The sequence below is a fragment of the Arachis ipaensis genome, chromosome B3 (genome assembly GCF_059453495.1).
Source record: "Arachis ipaensis isolate K30076 ecotype BB chromosome B3, ASM5945349v1, whole genome shotgun sequence".
NCBI lineage: Eukaryota > Viridiplantae > Streptophyta > Magnoliopsida > Fabales > Fabaceae > Arachis > Arachis ipaensis.
The window spans coordinates 26006660-26026244 of record NC_142438.1 but is presented as its reverse complement, the minus strand read 5'-3'; the positions used below and the strand labels follow the sequence as shown (position 1 = coordinate 26026244).

General features: G+C 34.7%; 2 protein-coding genes and 1 long non-coding RNA gene across 3 annotated transcripts; 2 read left to right on the top strand and 1 right to left on the bottom strand.

The window, feature by feature from the left end:
- The first annotated feature begins 1604 nt into the window (after nt 1-1604).
- TPS7 (trehalose-phosphatase/synthase 7) lies at nt 1605-6411 on the top strand. The gene is made up of 4 exons (XM_016333059.3): nt 1605-1911; nt 2389-4425; nt 4954-5227; nt 5722-6411. The coding sequence occupies exons 2-4, from the start codon at nt 2435-2437 to the stop codon at nt 6046-6048; spliced, it is 2592 nt and encodes an 863-aa protein (XP_016188545.2). The 5' UTR covers nt 1605-1911; nt 2389-2434; the 3' UTR covers nt 6049-6411.
- A 2017-nt stretch (nt 6412-8428) lies between these two features.
- On the top strand, nt 8429-9482 carry LOC110270048 (uncharacterized). The gene is made up of 3 exons (XR_015907052.1): nt 8429-8460; nt 8644-8834; nt 8972-9482. It is a non-coding gene; the product is annotated as an uncharacterized LOC110270048 (long non-coding RNA).
- Nucleotides 9483-15126: 5644 nt separating this feature from the next.
- LOC110269417 (pentatricopeptide repeat-containing protein At1g18485-like) lies at nt 15127-15829 on the bottom strand. Its single transcript, XM_088506846.1, has 2 exons — nt 15826-15829; nt 15127-15737 (listed from the first exon to the last, which is right to left on the bottom strand). The coding sequence occupies exons 1-2, from the start codon at nt 15827-15829 to the stop codon at nt 15127-15129; spliced, it is 615 nt and encodes a 204-aa protein (XP_088362972.1).
- Between the last annotated feature and the right edge of the window lie 3756 nt (nt 15830-19585).

Sequence of the window (19585 nt, the reverse complement as noted above, 5' to 3'; positions counted from 1 at the left end):
TGTTCAAAATCCTATAGCTGATCACCGTACACGGCGATAATGGCCGTGAAGAAGGGGGGACAGAGAAGGGGAAGGGGAAAGCTGGGAGAGCTAGAGGAAGCGGAGGAAGGAGAGGATCTCCGGAGGCGAGGTGGAGACGGGGGAGGCAGCGTTGCAGGAGCGGGAGGCCACGGAGAAGGAGGTTGAGAGGTTGAGGAACGCTGTGAGGAGGCAGAGGAAGGATTTGACTATTTGAGTTCGAGGATGCTTGAAGAGGATGCTTGATGAACGCTCCAATTACCGGTCCACTTTTGTTTGTTTTTTATCTTTTCATTTGTATAATTTTGTCCTAATTTCTGTGTATTGTGCTTGATGATTGTTAAAAAGTAGAGAGAACATATTACATAGCAGAAAAATTGGTAGAATTTGCCTTACCCTAATTTGTGTATATATAGAAAGGTCAGTGAAGTCTTGTTAAGGACAATATCTGAGATGCAAGTAAAGTAGTATAATAGCTGGTGCTAGAGATATGATTTTATGAGTTATGTTTAGAAATATGCGTTTAATGATAAGAAATTAAAATGTAATTAAATATGATTTATGATTTCTATTTAAAAGGAAGGTTTATATACTTTTGTCTATGCTGGTGATATGTTTGAAGCAACAAAACAGCTGCAACAATAAGCCTTTTTTCTATTGGTGTGATCAGCTACACACTCTCTTAACAACGACCATGACAAAACCAACCGTGGAGACTAGTCGATTTTGAACGGAATCGCTGCAGTGAGAGTACTCAGAGCAGCGCTATTGAAGAGGAATGAGTCCACATCAACTTTTCTATGGCGCTTCGTGGACAGAAATTGTTTGACAGAACTATTCTGAATTTCAAAGTGTAATTTAAGAATGAATCTAGGTAATTATTAATTTAAAAAGACTATTTTAGAGTTCGAACATAATTTAAGTGACCACTTTAAAATTTAACTGATGAAAGGAGTAGCTATTTTCAGAGTTCGTTAAGGATTATGTGAATTTTGGAAGATAAGTTCGTCGAGGGTTGCGCGAACCTGGTGAGAAGCCAAAAGAATAGTTATTTTGGTTAGATTTATTTTTGAAAATAAAGATTTTTTTGTTTTTATAAGAAAAAAATTCACAAAATTTACATCCTCTCTCATGTTTCACGCGCACGACGCGTGCTATTCCGCACACCCTCAGTGCTGCCAGCTGGCACCTATCGGTTCACTCGGTTGGCCAACCTTATCCAATTTCATATTAAAGTTTTACTAACCTCACCTGCAGTTACTCACTCACTTACCCCTTACAGCTAAATCTCACAGCAGCAGCGATTTTGCAATGACGGTCCCTTCTTCACCTTTGACCTCACACGTGCCAAATCAAGCTCTCATTGGTCTGTGCCGCGATTCCTTTTGCCTCTGAAACTGTAGATAAGAGGTGCACGATTATGTTGTGCTTTAGAAAAAGATAATAAAGAAATAAAAAGAGACACCAACTAATATTTTTGTTTAAAATAAATAAAATTAAGGTATTTTCCAGTCATCACATCTCTTGAATAATAATATTTTTTAATTATTAATTATATGAATTAATGCGTAAAACTGAAAACTAAAAGGTTTATATTATTAATTCTCTGAATATTCATTATTTCCTAGCGCTTTCCTATTTCATCATCATAATAATTCGTTTCTTATTTTTTATTTTATTATTATTGTTCTCATTTTTGTGGGAGAGAAGAATAAGGAGAAGGAGAACGAAGAAGAAAAGAGTTGAGAATTGAGATCTTGCGAAATAAGAAACCCTAGTTTTTTTCCTTTCCCTTTTTAGGTGTTATCTGCAGAAATTTTCCCAATCGAATTCAGCTCCAACCTGCTACTGTCACCAATAAGGATTCTTTGGTCATTGTTTCAATCGCTACAGGTATGTTTTAATTCCCCATTTTCCCAATTCCTTAGCTCCATTTCTGTGTTGCTTAGAATGAGGGTAAAGAACAAAAGGTTTCTATTTTCATTTTATGTGGTCGGATTTTGTTGTCTTTGATCTTATTGTGATGGGAATCGACGGGGTTTGGTTGGTATAATGCATGTTTTCTTGTTTGTGATGTAATATAGCCTATGTTGGAACACTGTCAAACGTTGGAATGCTTCTTTATCGAATCATGTTGCATATGTGTATGCGCTATGTGTCTGCATTTGGGTAAATTGCAAATAATTTTTCAGCACAAATGACTAGCCAAGAGTAAGTGTTCTTGGTTATCATCAGTTCATGAATCTTACTTTCGCTTGTTAATGTTTATGCTTACGCCCTCTTGTGTATGTTGGTTGTGAGTTTCATTGTTTACTTGTGTATTCAAATGATGAATGATTTTAATATTGGTGCTTTTTGTCAATTTTGTAGAGTAAGTCAGTTTTTTTGGATTGTGTGCAATTAAGACGACGCAAAGATGATGTCAAGGTCGTATACAAATCTCTTAGATTTGGCTTCTGGGAATTTCCCGGCAATGGGGAATTCGTTTAAAGAACGGCGGCGGATGCCAAGGGTTATGAGTGTACCTGGGATTGTCACAGAAGTAGATGATGATCAGGCAGTTAGTGTTTCTTCTGATAACCCGTCAACTGTTTCTACAGATAGAATGATCATTGTAGCAAATCAGCTACCTTTAAAAGCAAAGCGACGAGAGGACAACCAAGGTTGGAATTTCAGTTGGAATGAGGATTCCTTGCTTTTACAACTCAAGGATGGACTTCCAGAAGAGATGGAGGTTCTTTATGTTGGATCATTGCGTGTTGACATTGACCCAGCTGAGCAGGATGATGTGTCACAGTATTTGTTGGATAAATTCAAATGTGTTCCTACTTTTCTACCCGCTGATGTTTTGGCAAAGTTTTATGATGGCTTCTGTAAAAGGCAGTTATGGCCACTTTTTCATTACATGTTACCATTTTCAACCGCTAACAGCCACCGTTTTGATCGATCTTTATGGGAAGCCTATGTGCTAGCAAATAAGCTATTTTTTCAAAAGGTAGTTGAAATAATAAACCCAGAAGATGATTTTATTTGGGTTCATGATTATCATTTGATGGTGCTGCCAACCTTTATAAGAAGGCGCTTTAACAGGGTTAAACTGGGATTTTTCCTGCATAGTCCCTTTCCTTCATCAGAGATATATAGGACTCTTCCTGTCAGGGAGGAGATACTTAAAGCATTACTCAACTCTGATATCATTGGATTCCACACGTTTGACTATGCTCGTCATTTCCTTTCTTGCTGTAGTCGTATGCTGGGTCTGGAGTATCAGTCAAAGAGGGGCTATCTAGGATTGGAATATTATGGAAGGACTATCAGTATTAAGATTATGCCTGTAGGGATTCACATGGGTCGAATTGAAACCGTTATGAAGATGGCAGATGAGGAGTGCAAGGCAAGGGAGCTCAAACAGCAATTTGAAGGGAAAACCATTTTGCTTGGTGTTGATGATATGGACATTTTTAAAGGTATTAATTTGAAGATTTTGGCTATGGAGCAAATGCTCAAACAACACCCCAAATGGCAAGGAAGAGCTGTTCTGGTCCAGGTTGTAAATCCTGCAAGGGGAAAAGGGATACATCTAGAAGAGATACATGCTGAAATAGAAGAAAGCTGCAGCAGGATTAACAGGATGTATGGACGGCCTGGTTATGAACCAATTATTTTTATTGATAGATCAGTTTCAGTTGCTGAAAAGGTTGCCTATTACAGCCTTGCTGAGTGTGTTATTGTCACAGCTGTGAGAGATGGGATGAATCTAACTCCTTATGAATATATTGCTTGTAGACAGGGAATATCTGGTAATGGTTCATGTTCCGATATTAGAAGCCCAAAGAAGAGTATGTTAGTAATATCAGAATTTATTGGGTGTTCTCCATCACTCAGTGGGGCTATACGTGTCAATCCATGGAATGTTGAGGCCACTGCAGAGGCAATGAATGAGGCTATCTCAATGAGTGATGGAGAGAAGCAGTTGCGGCATGAAAAGCACTACCGGTATGTTAGCACACATGATGTAGCATATTGGTCACGTAGTTTCTTGCAGGACATGGAGAGGGCTTGCGCTGACCTTCTAAGAAAAAGATGTTGGGGAATTGGTCTTAGTTTTGGATTTAGAGTTGTAGCACTTGACCCAAATTTTCGTAAGCTCTCAATTGATGCTATGGTTTCATCTTACAAGAGGGCAAGGAGTAGGGCCATTTTGTTGGACTATGATGGTACGGTGATGCCACAGAATTCCATTAATAAGAGTCCAAGCAATGAGGTTATCTCTCTTTTGGACACGCTTTGTGCAGACCCCAGAAATGTAGTTTTCATTGTTAGCGGAAGGGGGAGGAATAGCTTAAGTGATTGGTTCTTACCCTGCAAAAATCTGGGAATTGCCGCAGAACATGGTTACTTTTTGAGGTATGATCTTTGCTATTACTTACTGTATGGGTCATATAAAACATTTACGCACATAACTTATGCTATAAGTTAGAAGGGGCCTTTTGTCTGAATATGAAAAATGATGTTAATTTCCTTTTGTTACTCGTGGTAGTTTTCTTCCCAATCCAAATTTGGCAGTATTTAGTCATTTAATCTAATTGGAAATCCTTTTATCTCTGCTTTGACAAATGCTTTTAACAAGTCGTTTTACCCTGTATAAGTTTAAATTAGTCATGAGAATTGAGAAAACCCAAGATTAAATAGATCTAGGTATTCTTGTAAGTAGAGGTGATCAAATCTAGAAACTAAATTCACTAAATACTACTTTTTTATTTATTCTTATCCAAAATTAAATAAAAAGGGGTGTAATTATATATATTGAGGGCATTCTTGTAAATATATGTGCATTTGCATTTTTCTTCAGTATAGTTTCTTATCTCTTGACATTCAGTCATATGTTCTCTTTTATGATGAGGCGATGTTTTAAGAAATTTGAGCCCATTTCAGATGGTCGCAAAGTGCACAATGGGAAATTTGTGGTAAGAACATGGACTTTGGATGGATGCAGATTGCTGAACCCGTGATGAAACTCTACACAGAGGCAACTGATGGTTCCAACATTGAAACAAAGGAAAGTGCTTTGGTCTGGCAATACCGGGACGCAGATCTTGGTTTCGGATCTTCTCAAGCTAAGGAAATGTTGGATCATCTAGAAAGTGTTTTAGCCAATGAGCCCGTTGCCGTGAAGAGTGGCCAGTTCATTGTTGAAGTAAAACCCCAGGTATATATAATTTCTTTAAATCATTATCTAATAAAACCCGGATAAGCACTTAATAGCAAATGGTATCAGCAGCAGAGATCATTCATGCCTTGCCAGCAATTTTATTATTGGAGTGTTCATTTCAGCCATTGAGTGACAAATATTAGAGGAAAAGAAAGAAAAAAGGAAAAAAAAAAAGAAAAAAAGGGACATTTGCAGCCATAAAGGTTTAAAATTTGTTGATTGTCAAATTATAGGCAGGGTGGAACTTTATTTAATATATAAGAAAAAGAAATTTTGGAGATTCTTATAGTTCATTTGGTTGAACTACAAGCATATAGTAGAACTCCTCCATCAACTTGACCTGTGAACCTGAGCCGTTTAATCATAATATCTTTTGTTTTTTTTTTTTAAAACATTGGCATAAACTCTTATGGTTAAGATTGCTGTTGTGGACCCTGATGAGAGGTGACCTGCTTCATGTTGAATACATCTGTCAATGTTTTTCTTTGCAGGATGTGAGCAAAGGCTTAGTTGCCGAAAGGATATTTTCATCAATGGCAGAGAATGGCAAACAGGCTGATTTTGTGTTGTGTGTTGGTGATGATAGATCAGATGAAGACATGTTTGAAATAATCAGTAGTTCAATCTCAAGAAATATTCTTTCAGCCAATTCTTCTGTATTTGCCTGCACAGTTGGACAAAAACCAAGCAAAGCTAAGTATTATCTGGATGATACTACTGAAGTAATAAGCATGCTTGAATCTTTGGCAGAAGAATCAGATTCTTCACCCGACTTAGAAGAAATTGGAGATTCTTTTCAAAGGCAAGTGAGATTATGATGAGGTTTCTCCTGACTTTTTAGATAAAATGATTTGTTTAATTGGGTGTAATATTCGTGGGTGAGCTATCATTTGGGGCGTTGGGCTGAGAATGCTTTCATAATTTTTTTTTTCTTTTCCTTTTTTTTCCCCAATCTATTTCTTTTTTTATTATTATTTTTAATTTCTTCAATTATATATTACATATATTTTTGGGATAATCCCGTCATTGGTTTTCTGTTCATGTCATTGATAATTCTAGTTGGAAGAGTAGGGAAAGATGTTATACTGGCATTCTGTAACAAAGGAAGCAAGAAGTGGAAGCTCTTATTTGCCTTCCCAACATTTCCAAATATATTTAGACAGTTGATTCACTTGATTGGATATAGAAATGCAATTATTTCAATTTTTTTTACATAATTAACAAAAATTAGAGAAGTAAATAGGAGGATAGAATAATAGCATAGCTAGGCCACATGGGAAATGGATATTTTCATATTAAAATTTTATGTACTTCTTTCATTTGTTAATTGTTGTTAATTGAATGTTTTCATGGTTAATATTTGGATTTAATTTAATTTGTGTTTATGTGTATCTATATGAATATATAGAAAAAATTGTATTATATACATGTTTAACTAGAGTAAGGCATGGGCGATGCACATAGGAATAACGAAAGTGAATATACTATAATCGTGGATTAGTGTAAAAGTATAAACATTAATGTTATGTGGATGTTAAAATTAGTTGTTAAAATTAATTATTAGTATAAAATATATATTAATATATGCATTTATATAGTCACCAAAAATATGTATTTATATATAAATACAGAGTCATTAATTGCAGTGTATAAATATATTTTTTAATTGTAAATGTACCATGAAATGCAATGGAGATGAAAATAAACTATACTTACACGAGATGCACAGAAAGAAAAAAAAAGACAAAAAAGAAAATAGTTAAACTATATATTAAAATGAAAAATAAAAATATCTTGGAGTGGAATAAGATTATAATAATATAAAGCATAGTTATCAAAATCGAATCGGTAATCGATTCGATCATATGATTGGGTTATTGGTCACTAATTCAACTGGTAAGTTACTAATTTACTCGGTTGATCCGGTTATAATTAAATAAAAATATAAAATTATAAAAATATAATTAAAATTAAAAGTTAAATGCATATTTTTTTAAAATATATTAATAATAATTAAATATTAATTATTAGATATAATTTATACTGTAAAAAGAGATAATAAATTAGTCACTAGTATAAAATATTTTTTTAATTTAAATAAACAAAGAAAAAAAGATAACACAATCAATATCAATATATCAATATATTTATATACTATGTGTTTTTACTTGTTTAGTATCCATGTGAATCTATACTTAAAAGGATAAAAAAAAAAAATTCATTCATGGTTTTTTATATATATATTTTTTTGTCATATATATATTAGTAAGAAACTAGTTAGCATAGTGAAGGGGGAGCTTGTGTGCACAAGCAGCCCCATATTCAAACCTTGCTTTTAACATTTTTGGGGTTGTATTGGAGGGAGTTTCTACGATGATTCGGCGGTCCGTGGGTGCACCGTGAATCCGCGACGAGTCTAGTGGGGTCTGAAGTGCGAATGGATCAGTTTTTAACGGATTTAACCATCGTTGACCAGTTTAAATGCAAGTCCGATCTTAGTCTACTAATCGAATCAGTTAAACTATCGGTTTTTCGGTTTACTCGGCTGATTCGGTTCAATTCTGATAATTATGATATAAAATGGTAAATTTGTATTCCACTTAAGTGGATGACATGAATGTTGATAATATTTTTAGTTAAATTATATCTTTTTAATTTTGTATATTATATAAACATGATCAAAACCCTTTTTTAACATTTTTTTTTCATTTTTTTGTATAAAATCTCAAACTTTAGTAATTAATTATCAACGCTCCAAAATCTAAGAAAAATAATTTATATATGTGATCGTTGGAGAATTAATTTCACTTATGTGTTGAAATTAAATGTTATTGTCTATTTAATATGTTAATTGTTCATGTCATATTTAACAGTGAGATAATATTGAATCCATTTGAAACTTTTTGAGACTAAAATAGAACTTTTAAAAACATTAAGAATCAAACTAAAATTTAGACAAAATATTGAGAAATCAAAATAATACTTTACCCTTTAAATTTTTTTCTATGTCTTCTTTTACATTTAATTTTTGCTTCACCTATATTATTCATCGTTTATACCATCTTAACTTTTGACATAAGATATTGTTATCTTTGTCATTCAAATATTATTATTTTATGATATATGATTAATTATTTATGATATTTAAGTAATCCAATTTATGTTTATCTTTATAAATTAATAACGAGGATGATGATTGGTTAGGCATTTTGACTGTGATACTCAACCAAGTTGGGTGTTTGTTTTTCTGATGAACCTTGGCTTGAAGATACTCTAAATTTGTATTATCATTTCAGTTATCTTTTTTGATTTTGTCATTTTTACTTCTGGCAATTGGTTTGTTCCTCAATACAGTGGAGAGTAGTTTCACAGAGTTGAAGTTATTAATTATCAATGCATTTGTGATTGTTTAGGATAGGTCCATGATGTTTTGGAGTAAAGGAATGACTTCAACCTCAGTTGTGCCTCAAAAAAGCCTTTGACTAGTTTGGCTGCTTTGATCTGGGCATGCATACCTCTTTCGCTTGGGGATTTATGGATCCATTAGATCGACATAAATGAATATTTGAAGGCTTTTACATTTAGCAAGGAGGATGACATTATGGTACTTTTCTTGTACAACCTTTTCTCTTTTGACAATTTTCATGATTTTTTGATATGTGATGTACTTCTTCAATAGTAGCACCACTGGGATTCCCTGGATCTAATTTAGGTTTTGTTTTTCCTTTGGTGACATTGCAGGCCAAGTCGAAGTGTATGATTTACCACTTCATCTTAAAGGATTGGGTATCAGAATGTTTTGATGGCGATGAACAAAGTGATGTGGTCATTAGGTGCGACTTTTTCCTCATAAACACTTATGAGTTCATCATTATGATACTTTTTCTCAATGTGTTAATCCTAGAGCATTAATAAATTGGAGGAACATGGTGCTCAATATCCCAACTAAAATCATGGCGGTGGGGGGTTTGGTGTTGGTAAGGGATCGTCAGATAAGCTTGGGAGCAAGAAAGGTACTAGCTGGGAGGGGATTTGTTATCTAGCTCTCTAAGACTATGTTTGGTTGGAAAGAAAGAAATTGAGTGGATTTTTATTTTTTTTAGATGTGTTTGGATGAAAGAAAAATAAGAAGGAAAGAAATGTTATAAAAAGACAATTTCATTCTTGTATTATAAAATATATTAAAAAAATTGAAAAAAAAAATTGGTATGTCTCATCCACTTTTTTACACCATTCAACTTTTTTTCTTTAATTTCTCTTCTCAACCAAACAATGAAAAATAATTATTTTTCTTCTAATTTTTTTTCCTCCCTTTTCTTTCCTTCTCATTTTCTCTCAAACAAACATAACCTAAGAGCGATTTGGATGTTGAGTGTCTCCTACTTCTTGGCTTCAATGAGGTTGGATTTTCCTCTTATGGTCATAGGTAGTCATACACATAGTTTTGGATCTTGATATTGTTTTTTTAGTTAAACTCCTTTTGAAATGAGTCTATTTCCATAACCCTTTTATGAGGGTTATTAGGATTGTCTAGGATTGTAGGTAATCTATTTGAAGGTGGTTCGTGCTGAAACAATCTATATGATCTTTTTGTTGAGACTCTTCTGGTTTTTGTATGATGGAGAACATGTTGACACAATTTTTAAGTAAGATTAGAATTACCTCTCGGAGTCATAGAACATTAATTTTTAGGATTGAGACACGAGACTGTGGATCTCCTTGATCCTGGTTAGTGTCTCAACGCGGTGGCAATGTACCTACAAAAAACTATGACGCTCAAGTCAATGATTGTCTAAGAGGTATAAAGATTAAAAGTAGATATTATACCTTGATCATATATTAGACCATTTATTTGTAATATTTGGAGAGTAAATGTATCTCAAGTATCCAACAAGATCAGCTCCATTTGAGAGAATCTTTGGCAAAGAAGCAGGGAGCGAACACAGAACTTTTTCGAAACCAAAAGGCAAGTGAAAATTTTAGAATATTAAAGCAAAGATCCTTTATAGTATTTGTGGATAATATTCCACAATTGGTGAATCTTCAATGGGTATGGGAAGTATTTATCAAGGAGAGACAAGATGTTGTTGTCTTTTTATCGAAAAAGAAACAGTTGAGCACTCCTCATGAATTTGCTTTTGTTAAATATACCTTCAAGAACCATACACATAGGGTAGTTTATAACCTTGAAGGCTGGGAAATAAATAGAGTATAACTATTAGTGTCTCTTACCTAGATTATTTCTTTATCAATAATAGGTTTACCATTGTAATTATTTTTTTAGTGAGAGTACATAAAAAGTACATAGTATATAAGGTGTAATAACTTAACAAATATTTTCTAAGGTGATTTTCATTCTCTCCATTGAGAAGAACTTATTTCTCTTCCTCTCTTAATCCCTTCTGGTTCATCAAACCATCAACATCACAGCTTGAACAGTTTAGGGCATGACATTTTCTTCATGGTGCGGTGAGCGTAGATAGGTGAAGTATAGTTTTCTACTAAGAAGGGCGTCTGCACGCAAGCGACGTTCTAGATCATGTATAATAACGGCGTCTTTCTCATCTTGATTTAACAGCATCGGAACCATCAGTCGCACAGGAACCCCACGTATGTGGGAAAGGACTAATCTTACCCACCCAACGGTTGTGGTGTCTAAGACTTTGAAACGGAGAATTGGTTCTTCGGGCCCTGGAACCTTCACGAACATATCCGTAGCTTCCATTGTATGTGCTTTAACGAACCCTTGACCCTTCTTGAATCCGTTTAGGGACAAGCATTTGTCTGGTCTCATTCATTTTATACCAGTTCGTTCCAAGGATCAACTTGCTGATTTTCTTACCAAAGCTCTGCCACCGGGTCCTTTTCTTGCTAATGTTTCCAAGCTAGGATTGTTAGATTTACACACTTCTAGCTTGCGGAAGGGTGTTACCTAGATTATTTTTTTATCAATAATAGGTTTACCATTGTAATTATTTTTTTAGTGAGAGTACATAAAAAGTACATAGTATATAAGGTGTAATAACTCAACAAATATTTTCTAAGGTGATTTTCATTCTCTCCAACATGGAGAAGAACTTATTTCTCTCCCTCTCTTAATCCCTTCTGGTTCATCGAACCATCAACATCACAGCTTGAACAGTTTAGGGCATGACATTTTCTTCATGGTGCGGTGAGCGTAGATAGGTGAAGTATAGTTTTCTGCTAAGAAGGGCGTCTGCAAGCAAGCGACGTTCTAGATCATGTATAATAACGACGTCTTCCTCATCTTGATTTAACAGCATCGGAACCATCAGTCGCACAGGAACCCCACGTATGTGGGAAATGACTAATCTTACCCACCCAACGGTTGTGGTGTCTAAGACTTTGAAACGGAGAATTGGTTCCTCGGGCCCTGGAACCTTCACGAACATAGCTTCCATTGTATGTGCCTTAACGAATCCTTTACCCTTCTTGAATCCGTTTGGGGGACAAGCATTTGTCTAGTCTCATTCATCTTATACCAGTTCGTTCCAAGGATCAACTTGCTGATTTTCTTACCAAAGCTCTGCCACCGGCTCCTTTTCTTGCTAATGTTTCCAAGCTAGGATTGTTAGATTTACACACTTCTAGCTTGCGGGAGGGTATTACCTAGATTATTTCTTTATCAATAATAGGTTTACCATTGTAATTATTTTTTAGTGAGAGTACATAAAAAGTACATAGTATATAAGGTGTAATAACTCAACAAATATTTTCTAAGGTGATTTTCATTCTCTCCAACATGGAGAAGAACTTATTTTTCTCCCTCTCTTAATCCCTTTTGGTTCATCGAACCATCAACATCACAGCTTGAACAGTTTAGGGCATGACATTTTCTTCATGGTGCGGTGAGCGTAGATAGGTGAAATATAGTTTTCTGCTAAGAAGGGCGTCTGCACGCAAGCGACGTTCTAGATCATGTATAATAACGGCGTCTTCCTCATCTTGATTTAACAGCATCGGAACCATCAGTCGCACAGGAACCCCACGTATGTGGGAAAGGACTAATCTTACCCACCCAACGGTTGTGGTGTCTAAGACTTTGAAACGGAGAATTGGTTCTTCGGGCCCTGGAACCTTCACGAACATATCCGTAGCTTCCATTGTATGTGCTTTAACGAACCCTTGACCCTTCTTAAATCCATTTAGGGACAAGCATTTGTCTGGTCTCATTCATTTTATACCAGTTCGTTCCAAGGATCAACTTGCTGATTTTCTTACCAAAGCTCTGCCACCGGGTCCTTTTCTTGCTAATGTTTCCAAGCTAGGATTGTTAGATTTACACACTTCTAGCTTGCGGAAGGGTGTTACCTAGATTATTTTTTTATCAATAATAGGTTTACCATTGTAATTATTTTTTTAGTGAGAGTACATAAAAAGTACATAGTATATAAGGTGTAATAACTCAACAAATATTTTCTAAGGTGATTTTCATTCTCTCCAACAATGAGAAGAACTTATTTCTCTCCCTCTCTTAATCCCTTCTAGTTCATCAAACCATCAACATCACAGCTTGAACAGTTTATGGCATAACATTTTTTTCAGTGTCAGTAGCTAAATACGAGAGAGATGTTAATAAGAAAGCTAGTTATAGGATCAATCCTAGTAGTTACCACATGAAAGAGCAACAAAATACTCAAAGAAAGAAGGAGACAAGATATACAAGTTATGATAGATCTTTCAAACATGTCCTTATAGGTTCTGATTATGAAAAAAAATGATTATAAAGTGGTTGAGAAGTACGAAGAAGGGAGCATGTGATGTTGGAAACTATTAAAAGAATATCCATGGACCCATTTAAAATGGTCTTTGTTTACAATTCAATTGAAAATATGCAGGAGACTCTCCAATCTTCTTTCCTGTTGTATTATTTCGGAGAAATAAAGAGATGGTCTGAGGATGAATCTTATAAAACAAGGAGTGAGGAGAAATTTTTGTAATATTGTAGAGGTCTGGGGTGCTATTATGAAATGAGACAAAAATTCCTTTCAAGGTCAAAGCTTCAATTTGATACATGTCATGGCGGAAACTACATGGGTGTTGATATACAAGATAAAGTTCAGTTGGAAGTAAATGAAGCAAAATATGAGATCTTTGTTGAGAAGAGGTATGACAATTTTCGGGTTGATGGTGGCAACATTGTGAGAGTAAAAAATAGAAGAAGGATGAACGGATATGAAAATGAGATACCTATGGGTAGCAAAGCCAAACACAAAGGGTTAGAGAAGATAGACAATGATGGGAAGGGAAAAGGGGAACAACATAGTAAATGACGTGGGTGCAATTTATGATTTGTTGGTAGTCTTGGCCTCGAGGAGAAGCAATGGAAAATGATATGGGTGAACTTCTAGATATACAAGACATGAAACTAAGAAATAGTATTGATAGTTCAATCTCAACTAAATACATAGAAGATGATAAATATACAGATGAAGTGATACAAAAAATTCAATTGGGCTTGGTTGGTTGCCCAAGCCAAAGAATGATTTAAAATAAAGTGGAACGAGTTGTAGTAACTCATAAAGTGGATGATGATGAATTAGTGTCTACTCCTCTATATCCACCGAACTTTTAAAAAGTTACTAAAAATGAGCGCCTCCATAATAAGACGAGTAAGGGCAACAAAAAGTCAAGAGTAGGGTTGCAATATGTCCTAGTGCCACAGATGAAAAAAAAGGAATGCAAATCATCAAGACCTAGAAGAAGATTAAGAGTAGAAATTGATGCTAAAAAATGCTTAATGAAAAAGAGCAAAGACAAATAGTTCTAGAAAAAGAGAGCCATATAAAAAATATCAGTAAAAACAAAAAGAAACAACACAATTTCTCACTAAAATGAAAAGTGAGTAGGGTGAGACCATAGCAATGAAAGAGAAGAAGTAGAGTCTCAAGATAAAACTATTAAAATTTGGAAAGTAAGAATTCAATTAAAGATGACTTGCAATGATGAAGAAGCAGTAGTAGCGTATCTCATAGAGGAGCTTCTTGAAACTAACAAGACGGATGAGAAACCTATTAGAACAAGATCAAGATGAACAAGAAGGACTAGGCAAAGCCAAGTAGGCGGCAACAACTAAGGCCTTCATTTACATGAAAAGTGAAAAACTCTAGCAAAGTACAGTCTTTATACGTGGGTGTTATTAGTCTTGCTTGATTGGTGCTTTTATGAAGAGTTATTGTCAAATTTTATTAAGGGTAAATTTGTCAAAAGATGATTTTAATACTAAATATAACGTTAGAGTCATTTTGAACCAAAAAATTGGTTAAGTATAATTTTGATTTTGCATAAATCTTTGGGACCAAAACAATACTTATCCTAAAGATTGAGTATTATTTTAGTCCTTATGATTTTGGCTGAAAATCAAAATTGTCTCTAACATTTTTTTATGTTGAAAATCGTCCCTATCATTAATTTTAGTTTTAAACTCATCTTTTAAATCTCAAACATTTTTTAAAGATAAAATTGCATCTTCATTTCGTTTTCATTTTTTCACTCTGACAAAGTTTTTTATGTATCTTTCGTCACTTATAACGTAACAAATGAAAACAGTCACCAAGATGGTTGCTTGAAGGTCTAACATTAGCATAAGTTTAATAACAAAGAATGAATAAACTACCATATGTACCTATAAAAGATACGAACACTAACAAATGTACCCATCAAATAAGAAAACGACCATTGTATCCATAAAAAAATGGGTTCTGTGTGATGGAAATATCCAAACCTTAAAAAACTATTCAAAAATCCCAAATTGTCTCCATCACTACCACCATCATCCTCTCTCACTCACTCTCTTTCTCTCTTTCTCTCTCTCTTTCTCTCTATCTCTTTCTCTCTCTAAATATTCTTTCAACTCTTCGGTAAGTGTCCCAATTTCAAAAACTCAATTTCAAAGCCAAACCATGAAGCAGCATCCCCAAATTCACTTCACTCATTGCAGCCACCATAGGAACCATTGTGACCATAGTAGTAATACCAGGAACCGAACCTTCATCACTACCACCATTCAACAAAACCTCCTTAAACAGACCACAAATCTCACCAAAAAGTCTATTCTCCGAGAACATAAGCATAATCGAGTTCCACGAAACCAAGTTTCTTCGAGACATTTTCTCAAATACCTTGAACGCACTCTCTACAAACCCACACTTATCATACATAACAATAAGCGCATTTCCCACAAAAGAATCAGAGCACAGTCCTAGCTTCAAAGCAAGCGCGTGAAGCACTTCCCTGAGCTCCACCTCTATGAGCCCAATGCAGGCCTTGACAGCACACGACAGCGTGAAATTGTCCGGCAGAAGTCCTGCCACGGAAACCAATTCAACGAAGAGCAAAATGATGTATCGGTAGAGCACGTAGCTGCTGAAAAGCGCATTGTAGAGGAATATGTCTTTCTTATTGGGAAAATTGTGGAACACTGAGCGTAATTCGGAAGGTGAGCCGCATGCGCGGGGTACATGGTGATTAAGCGGGTGGTGAGATACTTGACAAAATTTGAAGGAAGAAGGAATCAAATGAAAGAATAGGGGAAAAGAAGGAAGGAAAAAGGGAGGGGATCGTCGGCGGGGCACTCATCGAAGAGTTTGAAGAAGAGAGAGAGAGAGAGAGAGAGAGAGAGAGAGAGAGAGAGAGAGAGAGAGAATTTGGGGTTTTTAAATTTAGAGTTTCTGTCATACGAAACCTATTTTTTATAGGTACAATGATTATTTTCTTATTTGATGGGTACATTTGTCAGCGTTAATATCTTTTATGAATACATATGGTAATTTATTCAATAAAAAATTTATGTTAAGATTTTAAGCAATTATCCTAGTAAATGTTTTCTTTTGTATTGTCGTGAGTGAAAAAGGATGAATAAAAGGTTGTATGAGAATGAAAAAAAAAATAAAGGTAATTTTATCTTTAAAAAATATTTAAAATCAAAAAATAATTTTAAAATTAAAATTAATATTAGGAACAATTTTAAATATAATAAATGTTAACAATATGACATCAGTTTGATGGGACAAGACAACAACAATGCTTTCCTAAAATTATTTGTCTCATCTTAGACTTATTAGTGTTAATGAGACCTGCCTAATAAAAATGTTGGTTTAATATTTTTGCTAATGAGTTTAATGTGCAAAACGAATGGTTTGGGCCTAATAAATTTTAACGATTTTAGTCTTTTAAGCATTAATTTAAGTGAAATATTAACTATAATATTAAAGAATATACAACGCATATAACCAAAATATTATTTGTTACTGTTCATGTGGATTATATAGTTCACAAAGAAATTTTATATTAGGTTCTGGGTTTCATATATATGGGTACATATTTCTTTTCAACATAGCAGAATAAACACGAATTAAAAGTCTCTTGGAATAAATTAATTTCAATAACCCAAATCATCCATATTGAATCACCAAAAATATATCATAATGCGGAAGTATATCTTTACTCACAAGAGTTAGAAATTGATGGAAGAATTTGGATCTAGTGGTTCTTTCGATCTTCCTTAACCAAAGCCTTCTATATTCCTAGGAGGCTGAACTGTAACTCTTTTGATGGAAAAAGAGTAACAAAGGCGGCTTTGGTATATTGGGGACTGAAACCCTGAATGCCTATTTATATTTGAGCATGGCACCCATTAAACCCTTAAACCCAAATAAAATAGTATCTAAAGTCCAAAAGATAATATATCTAAAATCTAAAAGATAATTATCTAAGGAACAAAAGATAATATCCGGTTTTATTCTCATTTAATTCCAAATCAAAAAGTAATAATGACTTATTCAATTTAGCATTTATAACAATAAATGAAATCACCATTATATAAGTCATTTAATTTGAAATAGCATAATTTGTGATTACAATTAATATATGTATTGCCCACAAACAAATTAGGAAATTAAAATAATTTACTAACAATCTCCCACTTGGGCTATACATATATTCTTTCTTGACATAATCACACTTTATAAACTTTATGCGCGCATCTGAATGCTATTTCTCTCATTACTTTAACAATCTGGTCCATCTCATACATTAGATATGGAACTACCGCAGCTTTTATCACATTGATTGCCGTGACTAAACCACGCCAATCACCATCCTAATATACTTAACGACATAGATCAAATTTGGATGAGTAATATGGAAATTACATGCCAAGTGATCTCATGCATGTCTATTTCCAGCTAGTCCAACTTTATTGAGATCAAACACAATACAAATATTACAAAATGAATATTTTACATAACATAAAATAAACCATCAATTTAATTCTGCAGAAAAATAATTCAATATCTGTCATAGGACATATAGCATAAGATAAACTCCCACTAAACCAAGGCATCACAAATATTGACACCCATCCGAGCAGTATGCTCATGAAAGACTTTAGGGATCAACCCCTTGGTAATGGGTCTGCTAGACTGCTAGCATATACTCTGTTCCTATATGTCCTATGGAAATCTGTTTTTCTTAAACTTTCTCCTTGACAACTAAGAACTTGATGTTTGTATGCTTCGATTTTGTCAAGCTCTTATTGTTATTGGAGTATAGTACTGCTGACTTATTGTCACAAAATATCTTTAATGGTCTTTCAATGTCATCTACTATATGAAGCTTAGTGACAAGGTTTCGCAACCATATGCCATGAAATCGGAATCAGAGTACCTAATGATCTCCAAATTTTCTGATCTCCGATAAGTAAGCATGTAACCTTTGTTCTCTTTAAATAACGCATTACGCATTAAACAGCTATCCAATGATTCATGCCTGGATTGCTCAAGTATTTACCCAACACTCCCACTATAAATGATATATCGGAACGTATGTAGACTTGAGTATACATTAAGCTCCCTAGTGCTGATGCATAATGTTTATCATGCATTGCTATCCTCTCAAGATCATTTTAGGGCATTGTTTGAGACTGAACTTGTCTCCTTTAGCTACGGGTGTGTCCATTGGTCTACATCTTTCCATGCCATATCTACTTAAAATTTTTTCGATATAGTTCTTTTGTGATCATCCAAAAATACCTTGAGAGCGATCTCTTAGTATCTCGATTCCTAATACAAAAGAGGCATCACCAAAATCTTTCATTTCGAATTTGTTCGATAGAAATTTCTTAGTTTCAAGCAACAAGCCTATATCGTTACTGGCAAGTAGAACGTCATCAACACGTAAGACCAAAAAGATATATTTACTCCCACTGAACTTATGGTATACACACTCATCTATGATATTTACCTCAAAACCATGAGGTAATGACTTGATGAACTTGTGATATCATTGACGGGAAGCTTGTTTGAGACCATAGATGGATTTTCTCCTTTCTCTATTGGATCTCCTTAGTGACACTTCTTGAGGTTGTTGAGTTTGCTGTATGGATTGGGATTGAGGAGGATTCTCATTATTTTCCTGTGCTGTAGCAGTATCTTGAGAAACAATGATATTCTCATTGTTCTCTTGTACTGTAATTGGATCTACAGTAGAATTCTCATTGTGCTCTTGTACTATAAATGTGTCTTGAACAATAATAGGTACAAAGACCAGATCATTGTCAGTTACAGAATCCTCATCAAAAGCAACATTCTTAATATTTCCTTCCCCCCAAACTCAACATCCTCAAGAAATCTCGCATTTTCTATTTCAAAAATAGACCTTGATGCAGGATTGTAAAACTTGTACCCCGTGAACGCTCAGCGTAGCCAACAAAGTAGCAACTAATTGTCCTTGAGTCCAATTTTCTTTCATGCGGCCTATAAGGTCGCGCCTCAGCTGGACATCCCCAAATATGCAAATGCTTTATACTGCGCCTTTTCCCAGTTCAAATTTCATATGGGGTTTTGTTAACTGCTTTGCTTGGCACCCTATTAAGGATGTACACTGCGGTCTTTAAGGCTTCTCCCCAGAGTGATTCAGGCAAAGAAGAATGACTAATCATACTTCTCACCATGTCTTTAAGAGTTTGGTTCCTTCATTCTGCAACACCATTCATGCTAGGTTTGCCTGGCATGGTGTATTGCGGAGCAATATCACACTCCTCTAGGAAAAGAGCAAAAGGCCTGGGACGTTGCTCACCTGAACCGTCATATCTTCCGTAGTATTCACCACTACGATCATATTTGACAGCTTTAATTTTCTTTCCAAGTTGAAGTTCAACTTCAGCTTTGAAAGACTTGAAAACATCCAAGGCTTGAGACTTTTCATGAATTAAATATAGATACCCGTAACAAGAGTAATCATCTATGAACGTAATAAAGTACCGTTGTCCATTCCAAGAGACAGTAAGGAATGGGCCACATATATCGGTATGTATCAGTTCTAAGACATCTTTAG

Excerpts from the sequence above, each read along its gene's own strand:
- TPS7 (XM_016333059.3), top strand. The coding sequence starts at position 2,435 with ATGATGTCAAGGTCGTATACAAATCTCTTAGATTTGGCTTCTGGGAAT. Across the intron at positions 4,426-4,953 it reads GAACATGGTTACTTTTTGAG|ATGGTCGCAAAGTGCACAAT; the intron begins GTATGATCTTTG and ends AGCCCATTTCAG. Across the intron at positions 5,228-5,721 it reads TTGTTGAAGTAAAACCCCAG|GATGTGAGCAAAGGCTTAGT; the intron begins GTATATATAATT and ends TTTTCTTTGCAG.